General features: G+C 42.7%; 1 protein-coding gene across 3 annotated transcripts in view; it reads left to right on the top strand.

The window, feature by feature from the left end:
• LOC142804039 (uncharacterized) overlaps nt 1–18,880 on the top strand; it is a 118,336-nt gene that overhangs the window by 11,451 nt on the left and 88,005 nt on the right. The window contains exons 2-3 of one of the 3 annotated variants that reach the window (XM_075890548.1): nt 6,517–6,739; nt 9,834–11,708. The exons of the other annotated variants lie outside the window; for them this stretch is intronic. Coding sequence (XP_075746663.1) covers nt 6,517–6,739; nt 9,834–10,741 — 1,131 coding nt within the window. The 3' untranslated portion in view covers nt 10,742–11,708. Of the gene's footprint in view, nt 1–6,516; nt 6,740–9,833; nt 11,709–18,880 lie in introns of those variants that run through there. 3 annotated transcript variants of the gene reach the window in all.

Below are 18,880 nucleotides of genomic sequence, written 5' to 3'. Positions count from 1 at the left end.
CAATGAACCAACTCGCCCAAATTAAGCTCTTGTTTCTGATAATTTATACTTTTGGTTAATTCAAGCGAAATTCAGTTTTTTGGTTGTCCTTCTATTCTTTCAATGTATTTAAAAGCATCTTAATTAAAACTTCATCGTTTGGTTAATTAATGCTCTTTGCAGTTTTATACCAGAAAAAATCTTCTGCTTTCCCACTACTATTTAAAAATTTTCATGCTTATGTAATCCTAACAGTCTAAAAACGAAAATAGGTGCCTCAGACCTTGAAGGAAAAAGGCTTTGCTAGTAAACAAATGTTTGAATTGAAGTGCACGCATGGTAAACCGTGATGCTTCTCAGCGGATACAGAAAGCTTCGTGCTGAAGGCACATATAGTAGAGATGCAGTTGGCAATTCACGATTTATTTACTAACCAGCAGTAAATGGCCAATAAACCTGTGGACCTTGTACATCTACTTTCTGTTCATTGCATGCAGTTACATTTTACAATCACCTAAAAAAGTTTAAATCTGATAAAATCAATGCCTATCTGAGAACTTTTGATAAATAAAGCTTCTTGATAATTCAAATGGGGAAGCATTGGGGAAGCACTTACTTAAGAATGACGCTATCTTTTCATCACTCTACATGGCCCTCAAAAACATCCATCATATACATTCCGACATGTTAGCTACAAGAATAGCAGAATAAGGCTAAACTGCAGTTTGCAAACATTGCACTACCAGATTACAACACTCTTGAACAACAACAAAGGTATAGAAGAAATGAGAAAAATCACAAATCAGAAAAAATAATCAAGCACCAAATAATTCAACTACTTCTTTCATCGTTTTTGTTATTGTGTTTTATTCAGTACATATTGTCTGCTACTTGCGTTCAATGTTTTCGGGGTCAACAATAATATGTTTTTTTATATATTTCTTTCTAAAACCTTATTTTATCTTTCTATTCTATTCAAAGCTCTACATAAAATACTACTTTTTTTTTTGCAAGTTTTTCAGTTGCTTCCACTTTTGTTATCATTGCTTATGTGCTAACTGTTGTTTTTAGAGGGAGGACCTTGTCAGGCTTGAATGCCTTTAGTCCTCTCTTTCCAAAGTGTCAAAATTTTTTTTGAACTTGAATAAAATCAATTCATTCATATGCCAAAATACTAAAGCAAGCCAGTTATCTTGTCTACTGTCAGAAGACCGCAAAATAATCGTGCATTGAGAAGGATTCAGCGTTTCCGAGCGCAGGCAAGCACGCATAACTGCTGTCTGTGAAATGCCGCTGGCGTCGGTCGCAAAGCAGTGAAAGACAGAATATGCATAAAATATAAACTACAAGCAGTATATGTCGTCAGCAGTAAGAGCGAGCCAAGCGGTACAGTGCAATCACGGAGATACGAGTGGAAGGGCAAAAACACGACCCAGCCCCTACAGAGCCGTGCCGGAAAACACATTTAAGGGACTCATAAGAGGGATAACCCAAGAAGAAAGTTTTATTATTGAAAACGTAGTGACAGCTAGAAACCCAAGCATATTGCACATGAAAAATATGGGCAACACAGAGAATGTAACTGTGCTCTGCGACTTACGTTACACCTATAGGTGCAAGGTCCGCTTTAAAACACAAAACACAGATCAAACAGTTGCTACAGCAAATAAAGCATGAAAACACGGCTCTAAGGAAAGAGATAAAGATGCTTAAAGGGGAAAACGCGAAACTTAGTAATCCAAAACACACAGATTTGCCCCATACCACGCCAATAGCTAGTATTGCGTCGACACTTTTTCGTCCTTCAGTGATTGCCATTCCCAAACCAATAATTGTAAGAGCGCTACTGCGTAAGCAAAGAGCACCGAAGAGCAAAATGTCTCTTCATTTGGTGAAGTGGAAGGCACGTTTCAGAAAATGTTCATAGATTTGCAACAACAATCCCTGCAGATGCACACGGACCTACAACAGCAGATAACACCTGTGCGAGTAGAAGTGTTACAGAAGTTTGACACCCTCCAGGGTTGAGTAGCACAGTTAAAAACATGCCCAAAATGCCCGACCCATAAGATCTTGGCCACTAAAGAGCAAGTTGTTCAGCTGACCACCTGTGGTCAAGCCTTCAGCTTACCGATCACCACATCCAACAATAAGTTTGAAGCATTGGCAATGTGTAACACACTCGATGAGCTTATCAAGGTGCATATAATAGCACATAATGAACGACTTGCGCAAAGAAGCACGGGAAAACACATCCTGCCCAAATTTATAATAACGTAACCTGGCCAAAGTGGGCATAAATAAGATACAATGAAATCTCAATACGGCGAATCTCAAGGGACCGCTAAAAATCATTTGTTGTTTTAAATAATTGTTGTAATTAAAGTATTAAAAAATTGAACAGAAATCTTAAACGCAGTCACGTGTGTCGTCTACCTGTGCTGTGTATACATTTATGGCTGTGTTATGCTCTAATAAGCACAAAAAAGAACAGATAAACACGAAATATTGCAAAAACAGTGCATGTTTATTTTAGGAAGAACACGATCTATTTTGATGTGGGCAGCTCGGTTGCTGAAAGACAAACTCTTAAGTATGCACATCCTTCTTACGCACTGCGAAGTATCTGTGTTAAATACTGATTCTTCACATTGGTTCACGTTCTTGTTTTCCTATTATCTGTGGTGTACAGCCATCATGGGGTATTCGCCAAGAATTGTGTGGTCTTATAAAATGCTTTGTTTCAACATCGTCTTCGCTCTCATCACCGTTTCCTTATCATGACAAAGAGTATGGATTTTGACAAAGGGTATGGATCACATGGCCGCTATTCGCTTCAAATCAAGCAGGCCACATGCTCGTCAGGGGCACCATTAAAACAAGAAAGTTGGATATTGCTGAAGAAACGGTCATAGCGCTGGTGCTGTCACCCATAACAGCTAGTGCTGTAATGAGGGACTGCAAAACAGTGATTCATAACTTCGCTAATGTCTGGGTCGTGGAAAAAGTGACAAAGATCTTGACGAACTTTCGTGGACAGCGCGATGTTCTTGTCATATGGACGCCCCTCTACTCCTTTCTTTCGGGAAATGAGACTGCACACAGCTTAGCTCGAGAGTTAGCGAGCCTAGTAGAGACAGAAATGATGCGTAGCCCATGCACGGACAGAGACTGCATGGTATAGTACAACAAAGCACTAAGCACTTCAGATTAGGTAGGCAGCATTACCCGCTACATACCACACTTCTTAATAAATAAGCAGCAGGCAACAGCGTGGCACCAATTACACACAAACAACTTCCTGAACCCAATTGCTTTTAATCACTGTTATCCAGACATCTATTGAGACGGATGTAATCAGTGCAATTAGCGGGTGAACCTCAAACATATCTGGGCTTGCCCCAACATTGTGAAGGGGCCAAACAACACATTTATGAATGCGGAGCAGTGGGAGACTGCGTGGCTTATCTGAAACATAGAGGACTAACTACTGGTCATCAGGCAAGCCGAAGATGCTGCCAGGGCCCAAGAACTCCTAGCTGGCATCTTAGAGAGGGTGGATAAACTCTTTTCACCCATGCCATGTCAAGAAAAGTTGTTTCTCTCTCTTTCATCCGAAGCACGCCATTGCTTCTCCTACCTTCCTCAAACCTCCCCAAGGTAATCGCATCTAATGTGCTCTAGTGTTTTGATTCTCTGTACTTCTCTGATTTCACAATTTTACTAACATTCTAATGGCCTGCTAAGTGCAATAACTCCATGTGCTTGCACCACAGGCATAGCCTTCGTGGAAGTACAGCAACGGCCAGTTTAGCGACAGCATTCTTCATTGTCGTATTTTTTGTCTTGCGTTATCTTACATGCGTTATGTCTGAAAAAAACTATCAGAAACTCGAGCAGTTGTTGGCACTGTGTATTGGTTAAGCAGAAGTGCAGTTGACTTTCTCAGAAATAATGCATACAACTTTATATGGAGATAGCAGTGGCAACTCACAGCGGCCAGCAACTTAATGTCCTTGGATGTATTTATCCATTTTTCTGGTGTTAGTCCCAATCCAGAGAAAAGGTTGGGCAGTCAAAGATTTCCCTGTGCCGACATGTGCCAACGACGTTCAAATTTTTGTAGGCTGCTGCTCCAACTTTCGGAGATTTGTGAGCAATCTCCCTCATGTTTTTGTGCCTATCATGGAACCTCTCAAGAAAGATGTGGCTGTGTGGGGGTCCTGAAGAAGCCAGTGCATTTGCTGGCCTGACCATGCAACTTGTATCATCACCAATTTTCAGCCATTTTGATATGTTTACTCCGACAGAAGTGTGTGCCTACTCCAGCAAGCATAGCATCGGCACTGTTCTGTTTCAATGGTAGCATAGTAGCCACCATGCTGTTAAATGCATTAGCTGTCTTTTGTCACCAGAAGAGCGCAGTTATTCGATCACCGAACGCAAATGCCTCACACTCGTCTGGGCTGTTTATCCCCTAGCACCATGCAGTGGTGGTCCTTCTGCGCCAGTTGTGCAATTTGGCTACAATCCTATATTTTTGCCTTGGTGTGCACATTTGACTGAAACTTGTGCCAATGATAACTATACTCAGGAATGACTCTCTGTGCCAATGAAACAAAGGTTATGAGGAGAGCTAAATGCTTTTTGTTACTGCGCCAAATTAGTTCGTGATGAATTGGTTTCGGTTTCAGTTTCGGCGTGACGGATGTGCATTTGCTGCACTTCATTTTTCGCATGTGCTTCTTGATTGGTGGGAATGAACCCTGATCACCAAGCATGTAGGCAGGTGGGTGTTTTGTTCCCTACACTGCATTTGTTTTTAACTACAACTGAGCCACTGGTTTTGCTGTGTCATTCAGAAATGACAAATGTCGTCTGGACATCTTTGCCATTCTGTATCATCAAGAAATGATGTGAATAGTTTCAGCACTGCAAGCTTTAGGGCATACACTGATATGAAAACTCATGTAGAGCTGAAAACTGATGCATGTAGCGTCCATTCATAGAGTGGACACAGTATATTGAAGAGCAGCTCGCACATCCTACGTCGCAAAGTGAAATCCAGTTTGGATTGCTGTGAGTTACAGCAACTTCAAAGGGCATCGCCGGCCCACTGCACACTCTCTCCTCAGCCCAGAAAAAATATAGCGGGAAACTCAGGTCACTACAGAACACACGAATCCTGTGCTTGATTTCCACTCTTGCCTGTTCCCCTCTCCTTAACACTGTATGAGCATGCTGCTATTTCTCACGATACTGGGCGCTGATTAATTAGGTACACCTCATTCGTGTACTCCACTTGTTAGATTACCCTTAAAACATTCGCTTTGAGTTGTGCAATAGTATGCACGCTTACGCCGATAAGCTGGCTAACGGAAGGAAACACGGAATCAATGGAGCTTCCCTGTTGTGTCACTCTCACTTGGGCATACACGTTGCAGGCCAATTAATTTGTTTGTTTTACAACTTTTAGTGCTCAAGCTTCTTGAAACAGAAGAAGGCACCGTCACTCTGGAGATCTTTTTTTTTTGTCCGAGGAGAACCATTGCAACGCGAACTGCTACTAAAAAAAATCCGAAAATCTAAAGTTTAATGCTGTTTCACATAATATCACTGATAATTTTCTGGCATTATCAATTAGCAGCTAATAAATTATAACCGCATGTTTAAATACCTAAGTTACACACAGCAAACAATTTGTTTTGGTGGGACTACTCTCAGCTGTGCAGCAAAACTATGGTAGAAGCAATGCTCGGCTTTGTAGCCTTCACTGCATTGCCACAAAAAGTTGTCCCCAAGTATGTTCCACCACCTCTATGCACGGTGTCGGACCGTTTACGGCCCAAGACCGTTCTTGGTTGCAACAAATACAACTAAACCTTTTGCATAATGTCACCGATGCCCTCTACCACTCCATTCTGGTGATGTTCCTTTTTTTTATATTCAGCCTAATCAAAGTGTCTGCACTGCTGTGTGTGCCTCCATATTGCCATGCTTAGCATGCCATTGATAGTAGTAACTTATTTATTAGTGAGAACTTATTTGGAAGTAAAGAGGACAAAAAGATATTTTGCCTCGAGCAGGGGCCGAAGCTGTGGCCTTCAAATAACGCGTCTGATGCTTTACTAATTGAGCCACCATTGTGGTCATTCTCCCGTTCACTTTGTGGGGTATATATGTGCATTTAAACCTGGGAATGTCAGTCATCAGCACCAGTAGCCATGACGGCAAGCGTGGAACAGTCTTTTTCTCCATGTAAGCATCATGTAGCACGCGATCCTGTTACGAGCTGACCAATTGTATTTTGAATTTTAATAATTGTATAAGTTCCTGTTTTGTTGGGCACACAGGAGTAACTCTTATTTTCGTACACTTTTGATTTTTTGACCGTTGATCTCTTGAGATGCAACCATCCAGCACATGCCGAAACCAGCTCATGAAAGTGAAAGAGATTTTGTGAAGGGCTTTAATTTCTTTTCACACCAATAATTTTTTGTGTTATCACTCTCAACAACACAAGCAAATATATTTCAGGATGCCTTTGCAGCAGAACCAGAACATGAAGCGGCACCAGGTGTGGCTAGTGAGTTGGGGCGAGCTGCAGAAACATTGCCAGAACCATCGTGTGAGCCAAACCGCGTCGCAGATAAATCTGCTCAAGTTCGACTACTATCTCACCACAAAGCATCACAAGTGGATCAAAAAAAAGTTCTGTCAACAAGCGCTACGCAAACAAAACTTCATGCGGTTTCTTCAGGTATGTATCCGTATTCACTGTAATATTAACAACAAAAGTGATAGTTCTTCCAAAAGGGCAATTCAGTAAATGTAATAACAGCAGACTAGAATGTTGGACGAAGTAAGGATAGCATCTCACTCCTTGAGGATGTGATCTGGCGTCGCGTCACTCTACATCACCAACACAGCAGCACTGGGATGCTGCACTGTCTAGCTCGAACGCTGAGGAACAGCTCAAGCTGATTGACAGAGCTCGCAAAACAGTCTGTGAAAATACATATATGTATACTTGGATGCATATTTTGGAACGTCAATCTAGTGGAGAGACGTCGGTCATGGTAAGCATTGTTCACATCCCAGAGAACTATCTATATTGGAACACCCATAAACTTCTCTTGCAAGAAAAAAATAAATAAGTCTGCTAAATGTGTGTGAGCGAACCCGTGTCTCATTAAAACCAGTAAATGAACGCTTCACCGCATGGCTTGAGTATCGAAGCAGTACTGTGTTTCAGATTTGTTTGTGTATCTTAATAGCAACATTGAGTAAAGAATTGATTAGTTATTTGTGCTATGTATTTGTGGGTCACATTTCCTAATGTATATTCTGAATTTACTTTGTTTTGAGTGCATTTGTAAATATAGTGTTTTTTGTTGCTGTGTTTATCAGTTGACAGCTTAAAATAACACACTTTTAAAATTTTATACATTCCATAATATTTTTCTTGCGGCAGAACTTATTTTTTTTTTGGAAAGAGCATTTCATTATGATAACTTGCTATGTGGCAATACCTGCTTGAGTACATTTTAAACTGGCAAACAATTTCTTTCCGAGGCCCGTGAAAAATGACCATCTTCTTGCGGTAACGAATGAGTTGAGTGATAACCTGTGTACTACACAAAGTAAATACTAAGTATCGAAGCTGCAAATAAAGCCTGCAGTCATTCTCTCGGCAGTACAGCATTGATACTTTTATGCGCTCGCATGCACTAGATTGTGTCACGAGTAGCCTGAGTACAAGATAACTCTATCACATTTACGAGGTCTGTTGAAAAGTATTTGACCTTTGCTTGAAGAAAAAGAACTGGCATAATTAGAGTATTGGAAACCTAAGCCCCCTGAAAGTAGTCCCCTTGGCACTCCACACACTTCTCCCAGCGGTACTGCCATTGTCAGAAGCGTTCTGAGAAGGCCTCTTTCCTAATGGAGTTTAGCGCAGCTGTCTTTGCCGCCATAATGTCCTCCCGTGTCTGAAATCACTGTCTTTTTAATCTCCTCTTGAGACTGAGAAACAGCCAGAAGTCGCAAGGGGCCATATCAGAAGAGAATGGAGCCTGTTGAACTACAGGAGTGACTTCTTGCCTAAAAAATCTGAACCAAGTGCGAGGAATGTGCAGGAGCATTGTCGTGGTAGATTCACCAGTTTCCTGTTGACCACAACTTAGGTCTCTTGTGCCATGCAGCATCACATAGGTGACTGAGGACATCCCTGTAGTACTCTTTGGTGATTGTTTGACACTGTGGTACGTACTCGTGGTGTATCACACCGGGGGAGCCAAAAAAGAACTCAGCATCACTTTGATGTTGCTGCTCATGTGGCGGGCCTTCTTTGGTCTTGGCGACAAGGAATGCTTCCACTATGATGACTGGGATTTGGTTTCCGGGTCGTACCTGTACACCCAAGACTCGTCACCAGTGATCCATGAAGTTATGGTCTCTGCTTGTGAAATCCAGCATGTCCTGTGAGACTTTAACATGGAGCTGCTTTTCCTCTACCTTGAGCAGTTTCGGCACGTATTTCATCCCTCATATATTTGTGATAACTGATGACTCAGTTTACTGTGCCTGTTTTGTGCTGTGTCCTTGATGCCAAAAGGCTATCAGTTGTTTCAGCTGCATGCCTCCGCGGTTACTGTGCATTGAATATGTGACTTGCAAGAGCTGAAGATATCAGGAAGCCGGGCTAGTGAGCCGAGCCAAAGGCTTGTGTTCACCTCAAAGCAGCGAATGTCTTCATGCATCAGGGATTATCTCAAGCATCTTAAACAGCCCATCTATTCTTTCCATGTGATTTCACTGTAACCAGTTTTTCTTTTCTATTGACAGCTTATGTTACACTGTTTTGTAGATCTCGTAATGGTATTATTGCTGGCAAGTGAATGTTTATTCACAACAAGGTTTTCTATGTATTGTAAATTTAATTGTTTTAACTATGAAGCATCAAAAGTGTATCCAGAAGGGTCTGTGGTGCTGTATGTGCTTTGTGAAAGCAAGTTTGTTCGCATGCGTACTCAAATAGGAACAGGAGAACGTCCTTATTCCTGTGTCCATTGCAAGTGATCATTTGTGGTGAAAAACAACCTCTTTGAGCACATGCGCATGGCTTCTGATATCTTGGAGCCCCTATAATATAAAATAAGTCACATTTGCAAAGCATATCTGTAAAAGGACAGACCATACACAGCTTCGCCAATGGTAAACGTTTCGCACATTTTCGATAAGACAATGTTTGCAGCACAAACCTTTCTGAGCATAGCTAACCTGCAGTCAAACTGCTCAGTTACTTGGAATGAACTAGGTGTCGAGCCACATCCATAAAAAGAATTAAGACACGAGAAATTATAATTAGAGATGCCCTTTGTGTTTCCTCTGTTTCTTCTTTCGTATTGCAGTGGTTTGGTGTAGAGTAGAGTACCAATTATTCCAGCAGCGAGTTCAACTCCATTACACCGGAATCACGAGTCTAGGTCGTCGCAGTCATCCTGTTGTCATTTTGATATTTTCCATCTGCACATTCTTCATGTCACATACCCAGAAATCTAGCCCGATTATACCAATGCGAACTTACTGCTGTTACTTTTAGACACATGCTTTGGGAGTGCACCACCCTGTACAGTGATGCTAACACCGATGCTACGATGGCAAGGTGGGATGCTGCCTTGCCTAGCTCCAGCTTAGCCAACCAGAAATGGGTTGTCATAATAGTGGCTTTGGTTAGGGTGAGACTAGGTGTTAAATTCACTGTCATCTGGAGCAACTATTGTTGCTCTAGTGCTATGTGGTGTATGATGCCCAACTTACGTTTTTGATGTGTGCTTTTGATGGTTTTACAGGTTCGTTGTCTTTTGCATCGCTGGAACATTCTTCTTCAATGGCATCTGCACGAGGTCAACTGCATTCCTGTCAGCAGTGCTCTTATGCGACGCTGTACAAGTCAACTATGAACAGACACCTTCAGAAACATACGGCCAGGCCCCCCTTACAGTGCCACTTGTGTCCAGCCGCATTCGCTTGCAACTCCAAGCTGGTGGTTCACATGCGCTCCCACACAGGAGAGCGCCCCTTTTCGTGTGCCCAGTGCAGTGCATCCTTTTCACGGAAAGACAGCCTTAATCACCACATGCGCACTCACACAGGAGAGCGTCCCTTTACCTGTGACCACTGTAATGCGTCCTTTTCGGACAAACGTTTACTTGTTGTACACATGCGCTCTCACACTGGAGAGCGTCCCTACACTTGTAATCACTGCAATGCATCCTTTGTGCAAAGATGCCACCTTGTGAGGCACATCCGCATGCATACAGGAGAACGTCCTTATTCCTGTGTCCATTGCAAGTCATCATTTGTGGTGAAAAACCACCTCATTGAGCACATGCGCATTCACACAGGAGAGCGCCCCTTCTCCTGTGTTCTCTGCAATGCATCCTTCGTGCAAAAAAGCAGACTTTTGATACACATGCGCATGCACAAAGGAAAACGTCCCTTCTCTTGTGCCTACTGCAATGCATCGTTTGTGAATAACCGCTGGCTCGATGAACACATACGCACTCACACAGGAGAGCGTTCCTTTTCCTGTGTGCACTGCAATGCATCCTTTTCGCGGAAAAGCTGCCTTGCGACCCACAGCCGCATTCACAAAGCAGTGCGTCTCTATTCATGTGTCCACTGTAATGCTTCTTTTTCACGAAAACACCACCTCAGAGACCACATGTCTTTTCGTCATGGAAACAAGAATCCATAAATATGGGGGCTCTATGAAATTTTCTTCAAAAAAAAAAAAAAAAAGGTGTAGCAGCGATAGCAGTGTTTCCTGTGTTAGTTCGACAACTTACAAAGCACGACGGCACTGTGAAGAAGTACTTAAAAGGCAAGGCAGCAAGAGCAGCCAATGGAGCTGTCGATTACTAGAACAAGAGAAATAGGAAAGCTGGTGCTTCAGGAGGACAAAAAAAGGTGGGAGGGGATGCTCGTGCAGCCGAGACAGTTTTGGAACAAGGCCAGAATGGGCCAGAGGTCTACCAAACCAGCATCGACACGCAATGTTCACACTCACACAGAAAGCCTATCTTCTGGTCGGCAAACACCTCACGTCGACCACCTTGCAAGACCTGTTGTGCAGCTTGCTGCTCTCAGGGAGCCCGTATCCAGGCATGAATTCATCCTACCAGGCTTCATTTTACATTCGGGACAGCGAGCATTGCAAGGTCCTGGCCTGGCATTGAAGAGACCCTGGTTGCTAGCGGCTAGCCGGTGACTACCATCGACTGAGCGGTTGGTCGCTCAGATCCTCTATAACACGTGCTGCTTTTTGTCACTTCCACTCCGAACACCTTCCAAACTGTAACTACACCACCACCGGGACTTTAGCAGTCCCACAACTTCCTGAACTCTAGCACCGCCATGCGAGATGCTTACTAGTTGTATATTCAAGTTTTATGTATCTCACGTGTGTACCAAAAAAATTAAATTGTCATGTGGTTTTTCAAATCGGCCTTAGAGACATCCATCTTCAACACGTCACATGCTCTGTGCCATGATGTTCCTGAAAACACAACAGGGCTGACCATAAGCAGCTTCTTGGAATTATGCGCCTTAGAAAACAGATTCAAGAAGTGGTGTCCCTGTGGATTCTTCATTGGTGCTTGATTTTGAGCGCTTATAACTACAAGTTGGTCCGAGAATAAAAAGGCACCAGAATACGCTAAGTAGACATTGCCTGGCTTCCAATGTCTATGAGCAAGTGGATGATTGAAGCGTTGCGAAAACCTTCTATGACTCCTGAGAAGAAGCGAGACTGATTGTGAAAGACTCCACACTTTCTCATGTTGGGCTACAAACAGGATCAACGGCATCATGGCAGGGTGCAAATTTCCAACCTTAAAGAGTCGTGTACAAGAACTTCGCACATACTGGGTTTGTGTATTACGGGGAACCTGGGTGCGATTCATACGGTAGCAAGAGAAGAAGCTATGGCTGTCCTTCATACTAATCGCCCGGAAGTGACTATGATGAAATGTCTCGCTCGCAGTCACTTGTGGTGGTCGGGTTTGGATGTTGACGTGGAATCCAAAGTGCGATTAGTTGAGACATGTCAGATACACAACCTTTTTCCTTCGGCAGTTGCAATTCTGAAATGACCCTGTCCGAGTGAACCATGGAAGGTCATTCATGTTAACTTTGTGGGCTTAGTGAGCAAGAGTTTTACAGCGAAAGCTGTTACGAGATCACAACTCTGGTCACAAGCGGCACCGGGGTCCGCCGCTACCGGTGTCCGTGACCAGATCGCATGAAATTAGAAAAAAAAACCTAGTACCAAGGACACAGTGGGGCTCAAACCCGGGTCCACTGTATGCGACAAGCCCAGTATCCTACCACTGAGCCACACCGGTGCTTGAGACTTGAACTTGCCTTAGGCAAGCTTGATGTCTGGAAAAGAATCGCACTAATATGAGTAATAAAGTGTTTTAGAACAGCAAAAAAAAAAAAAAACAGGCATCACACAATATGAATAGCCAAATAAGTTAGTCGTCCAATGCTCCAACCCATTAACAAAGCTTGTTCTTGATCACCCATTATCTGTGGCGCACACATACTTCAGGCATAATGCCTCATCGTCGCCAGCCACTGCATGAACAATTGGCACAAAATTTTTTGCATGTGTTTAGAGGATACCACGATTATTAGAAGAATGATGAAGGATAGCATAGCGAATGCCGGCCTACTACACAGAAATTATTAATATTAATGCCATAGTGGGTACCCAGTAAGTTTGTTTGCAGCAGTTACCCTATGAGCGTTTAGAAAACGCTCTGAAAGGCTGCTCTTCTAGCTTACGCTGTCACTGTGCTGCGTTTTCTGCGCAGGCCTGGAATTTTATTTTTTTTTTTAATTGTAGTGAATGCCTTCTCTTACTGTTTAGAAGTAAGGCAACTACCTTCACAGTCTACTTCCTGTGCAACGGATGTGCTCCGATCACTGTTCGTCATTTTTGGGATACTACAAGTCATAGTTTCCGACAAGAAAAGAGCGTTAGTTTCATCTGAAATGCAAAGCTTCTTCAAATTGAATATGATCAAGCAGCTTAACATATGCTCTACTATATCACATGGCTACAAATGGCCAAGCAAAACGTACGTTGACAGAAGTGAAGGTGGTTCTCAAAAAACTTGACTGATGGAAGTCTTTCCTGCCGGGCATCTTGGTTTTTGTCAAGCAACATGAGACACTGTACACCACAATGCAGAAAACGCATACAGAGCTAATGTTTCGAAGGCAGCTGACATCCCACGTGGATGCGCTACACCCGTGAAAGCATACTCAATAGGGAACTTGGATGACCTGGATGACATGGCAAAACATTATGCACTGGGCAACGAGGCTTCATGCTCCAGGCCATGAACAAACAAAACAAAAACTAACAAAAAACTAATCTGGCAATCAACATAAGAAACTTTATCTTAGAGCAGCAGAAAAAAGGGAATGCTTTGAACACTCACAACAATAGCCATATGACATAAGTGAGGTTTTAACACAGTAGAAAAAATGAATGTCACTCTACAGAACATTGCAGTTATGTCATCATATATAGAAATTTATGAGTTCCTTTGTTCAGTATGCCTTCAATGGGTTACATTGCGAATTTTGTGCTCATGCAACATGAAAACATGATTCCAATTGTGTGCTTAAGTAATCTGCAGAACAGAACAGTTTAATTTATCAATGTATTCCAGACTTCATTAGCCAATAAACAAAATGAATATTTAAACGGTTTGCATTTTGTCAGACAAGGTCTTATTTGGTTTTTGTGGCTGGTTATGGCGGAGAGGCAGTTTAGTGACTGCATGTAATATAGTTTGATGTTTATTGTCATTTAGTTATGGTAGAGCATATAAAGAAGTGTCATGGCGACATTAACACACTAACTCACAAAGGTAGGTACTGCTTAATTTCTATGGGCAGTTACACTCGTGTATTTGGAATATATTAAGAGTATATAAATCTGGATGCGTTATTTTGTAAACACTTTAGTTTTTATTATGAGTTCTTTCTCGTGTGGGTGCTACACAATGCTATTGAGCTTGAGGGACGGCCTCGCCATTTTTTTGTATGACATTTATTACACATGCGTTGGTGCTGTAGGCAATTTCCTTCTCAAGAAACCTAACATACAGACGGCCTTCATGCATATGTTTTCTATGTGAGCATTCAGTTTCATTAATATTGTCAGGACCCAGACACAGCAGAAGTCGGATATAGAAGAGCTCACTTTAATTAAATGCAAGGCGCTCGCAAAGAGGACCGGCAAGAACTTCATCTTTCTTTCTTGCTGCGCGAGCTCTTCTCTGCAGGTGGAATGCGGCATTTGCCTCCCTCCAGGAAGAGCATCGTCTTGATGCTCTGCTACAAAATACGCAGTGTATGCAGTTGACGTATGGCTTCATCCGCACGTGTACAATTTCTGATTTTCGCTGGCAAGTTCACGAGAAACTGTCAAAGATGACCTCATAGTTCACGTCACTTAGGTGTCGTACAACATTGTAGGGACCAAAGTGCTTCTTCAGTAGCTTTTCAGAAAGGCCGCACTGGCAAATAGGGCTCCAGACCCACACTTTCTCACCTGGCTGATAAGTGACTTGTCGGTGTCCCAGGTTAGAACGTTGTGTGTCATAACTCTGCTGCCGGGCGATTCGCATGCATGCTAGCTGCCGCCCCTGCTTAGCTCATTGAGTAAAGGCTTGAGCATTCATGTCTGTATCGTCGCAGTCACGCAGCAACATGGCATCAAGCATTGTCATCACTTCACGGCCATAAAGAAGACTAAATGGCGTGCTTGGGGTAGTTTGCTGCTGCGCCGTATTATAGGCCAATGTCACGTATGGTAGAACGTCGTCCCAATTTTTGTGGTCCACGTAGATGTACATACTCGGCATATCGGCAATTGCTTTGTTAAGGCGTTCTGTTAAGCCGTTGGTTTGTGGGTGGTAGGAGGTAGTTTTTCGAAGCGCTGTTCCCCTCAACTCAAGCACTTACTTAAAGAGCATGGCCGTGAAAGCAGTGCCTCTATCCCTTATTATCATTCTAGGAGCACCATGCCTCAGAATGATATTTTCAATGCAAAAACGTGCCGTTTCTACTGCGGTTCCGCTTGATAAAGCCTTTGTTTCTGCGTAGTGATAATGACCCACTTGTTTCCAGTGTGCGAAGTCGGAAATGGTCTGAGGAGGTCCATTCCAATTTGTGCAAAAGGCATGGTCGGCACTTGAACTGGTTGCAATAATCCGGCTGGTTTTAAAGGTGGTGATTTTTGTCATTGACAATCGAGGCATGTGCGGACGTAATGCTTTACGGTTCCTGGAAGCTTCAGACAGTAGTACTTCTGTTGAATTCTGGCCAATCTGCGCGTGTATCCGAGGTGGCCGGAGGTTGGCTCATCGTGGCAAGCGCTCAGGATCTCATCGCAAATGGATGTCGGGGCGACAAGTAAGTGGGCACTTCCACTGGGGGAAAAGTTCTTATATAGGACACCACTGCGCGAGCAGAATGATGGCGGGCTCCTTGAAAATATCTTTGGAACGCTTGTAGACTGGCCGTTAAGAAAATGTAATGAGAGGAAGCAACTCGTTGTCTTCTTTCTGCTTAGACGAAATGGTGACCGTGTCGACCACTCCTAAAAACGCCATTTCATCCTCTTCTGAAACATCGTCTTGCTTTATTGGTGACCTGGATAAGTAATCAGCACCAGAGTGCTGCCGTCCCGACTTATAGAAGACCGTCATATCGAATTCTTGTAGGCGTAAGCTCCAGCGGGCTAGCCGACCAGATGGTTCATTCAAGTTGGTCAGCCAGCAAAGAGAGTGGTGGTCGCTGACTACGTGGAAGAGATGGCCGTAGAGGAATGGGCGAAACTTCATAACTGCTTATACTACAGTAAGACATTCCTTTTTCGTTGTGGAATAATGGGACTCTGCACGGGAAAGTGTCCTACTTGCATATGCAATCACTCGCTCAGCTGAGTCTTGCCACTGGACGAGTACAGCGCCTAAACCTGCGTTGCTGACATCAGTGTGGATCAGGGTAAGAGGGTCCTCGTCAAAGTGAGCAAGCACAGGTGGTGCCTTCAGGCGCTGTTGTAGGTCGTCGAATGCTGCTTTTTTTTCTTCGCCCCATAAAAATGGAACATCGTCTCTCGTTATGCGTGTTAAGGGCGACGCTATGTGCGAGAAATTGGCAATAAATCTGCGGTAGTAGGCGCAAAGGCCAAGAAAATGTCTTACGGCCTTCTTTTCTGTTGGAACCGGAAATTTTCAGACGGCATCGGTCTTGTCGGAATCCGGATGAACACCTTCATGGCTCACCACATGTCCTAAGAATCGGAATTTTTTGAAACCGAAATGACATTTCTCAGGTTTCAGCGTTAGGCCGGCGTACCGTATTGCTCGAATTACTAATAGCAGCCGTCTTAGATGTTCTTCGAATGTTTCTGAAAAAACAATGATGCCATCGAGGTATACCAGACATGTCTGCCACTTAAAACCTGATAGGACGGTATCCATCAGTCTCTGAAATGTTATTTATTATTTATTTATTTATTTATTTACAGATACTGCTGTCTCGATACACGAGACATAGCAGGAGTGGGTACATTAGGAAAAGGAACGAACATACATTAAGCAATACCAAAGAAACATACAAAGCATTTAAAACATATTACAAAATATGGTTAGACAGCTCTTTCAAAAACAGTTCAATTGGTTCTTGCGTAGGGAACCATCTAGGATGTTCCAAATCTCAACAACGGCTGGAAAAAAGGAATGCTTAAAGCAATTTACAAATGGCTGGAAGGGAACAATGTTGAGTGGGTGAGATCGGCGCGTGGTTTGTCGTGCTGAATCACAAAAAGTAATCGGTGCTTCAATGCAACTGCGGCTGTGTACAATCTTATGTAGCAGAGTGATACGGTCAAGTGTGCGTCGGAAAGCAAGGAGTTCTAACGACAATGAGCATGCGTGAGATGAGGGAGAAAAATTGCGGTCATACCGGCCAAATATAAATCGTATTGCTTTTTTCTGTATGCCCTCGAGCTTATTTATGTCAAGTGCAGTATAGAGTGACCATACCGCTGAGGCGTACTCTAGCAATGGTCGGACGAGCAATTTATACGCCGGTAATTTGCAGTCCTTGGTAGAGTGCTTGAGTGTTCGTTTTATGTATCCCAGTTTTCGAAGTGCTCTAGCGCAAATTGTTTCAATGTGATGATGCCACTTTAGGTTTTGAGTGTAGGTAACACCGAGATATTTGAATGTATTAACAGAGTTTAGGTAGTGCCCATTGTAACTATAACTAAACCTTAGCAACTGTTTTTTTATTAGTAAATGTCATTTGAACAGTTTTTTGGTAATTAATGTTCATTTGCCACGTGGCGCTCCAACCACAAAAGGACGAAAATACTTTGTTCAGAACATCTTGGTCATGAGCATTATTTATGCTAGTATATAAAACGCAGTCGTCAGCGTACAATCGCAGCTTCACTGGTGTGTCCTTAATGACCTGTGTGACATCACTAATATAAATAATGAACAATAGGGGCCCAAGCACCGAGCCCTGTGGAACCCCGGAAGTGACTGCACACGATGATGATTGCGCATGCTCAAACGTAACAAATTGTGACCTCAAACGTAGCCAATCAGCTATCCAGCCTATTATTTTGTCATCGTTAATAATACTTCTGAGTCTAGTACGAAGTTTTTTGTGACATACTACATCAAAAGCTTTGCTATAATCTATGAATATGGCGTCAACCTGTCCTCGAGTATTAAGAGCCGAAGCGATGTCGTGAGTGAATTCAATGAGCTGTGTAGTTGTAGAAAAACCAGAGCGGAAACCATGCTCATTACAGGACAATAAGTTGTTATTAGTGAGGTAATGAAGTACATGTTTATGAATTATGTGCTCTAAAAGCTTGCAACAGGTACACGTTAATGAAATAGGCCTGTAGTTAGAAATCAGTTGCTTATTACCCGATTTAAACACAGGAATTACATTGGCGATTTTCCAAACGGTCGGCACAATACCTGTTTCTAATGATTTAACAAAAATTATTGATAAATAACGAGCATTCCATTCTGTCTAATGCTTCAAAAACATGTTTAATATGCCACCTGGCACAGCACCTTTAGTAGTGTCGATGTTCAACAGAAGGTTAAGAACGCCAGTGTAGCTAATTTCAATTGCTGGAAACGAATCTATTTCCTGGCTGCTACGAATGTCAGGGGTCGTTCCATTGTCATCTCCAAATACAGTTTGGAAATACTTATTAAAGGCTTCAGAAATTTTGGATGAATCGGAGCAGGACACATCATCTATCATGAAGGTTGACGGACAGGCCGTGGTAGGATTGATAGTTTTCCAAAACTTAATGGGATTATTTTTCATAAAAAAGCTTAACATGGTGTTAAAGTAAAACTTTCTGGCATCACTCATTTTAGCTTTTAGTTCAGATTTAAGCAAGTTAATTTGGGACTCCCCGTCATTATTGTGAACCCTCCGTCGCTTTCCCAGTCGCTTAATACGACGTTTAAGCTGTATAATTGACCTGGTATACCAAGAGTGTTTGGCATGACGTTTTATGCTCTTGTGAGGAACAAACTGCGCTATACATTCATTATTATACTGTAAAATTGGTTAGTCAACGTATCAATACTGCAGTGGTCACTACTCGATAAGAAATCGTCAAAGCATGTTGCAAGTTTAGCAAAAATAGAAGTGTCGTCTGCGCAATCAAAATTCAGCACAGCTTAAACGTTGGCCGTACTGGCTTACAGGCAACATTTAAATCAACAATAACGGCCTTATGGTCGGAAATTCCATCGACAACCCTGCA

Source organism: Rhipicephalus microplus, chromosome 3 (genome assembly GCF_043290135.1).
Source record: "Rhipicephalus microplus isolate Deutch F79 chromosome 3, USDA_Rmic, whole genome shotgun sequence".
Taxonomy (NCBI): Eukaryota; Metazoa; Arthropoda; class Arachnida; order Ixodida; family Ixodidae; genus Rhipicephalus; species Rhipicephalus microplus.
The sequence above is the reverse complement of the archived record's forward strand: the minus strand, read 5'-3'. Positions and strand labels throughout refer to the sequence as shown.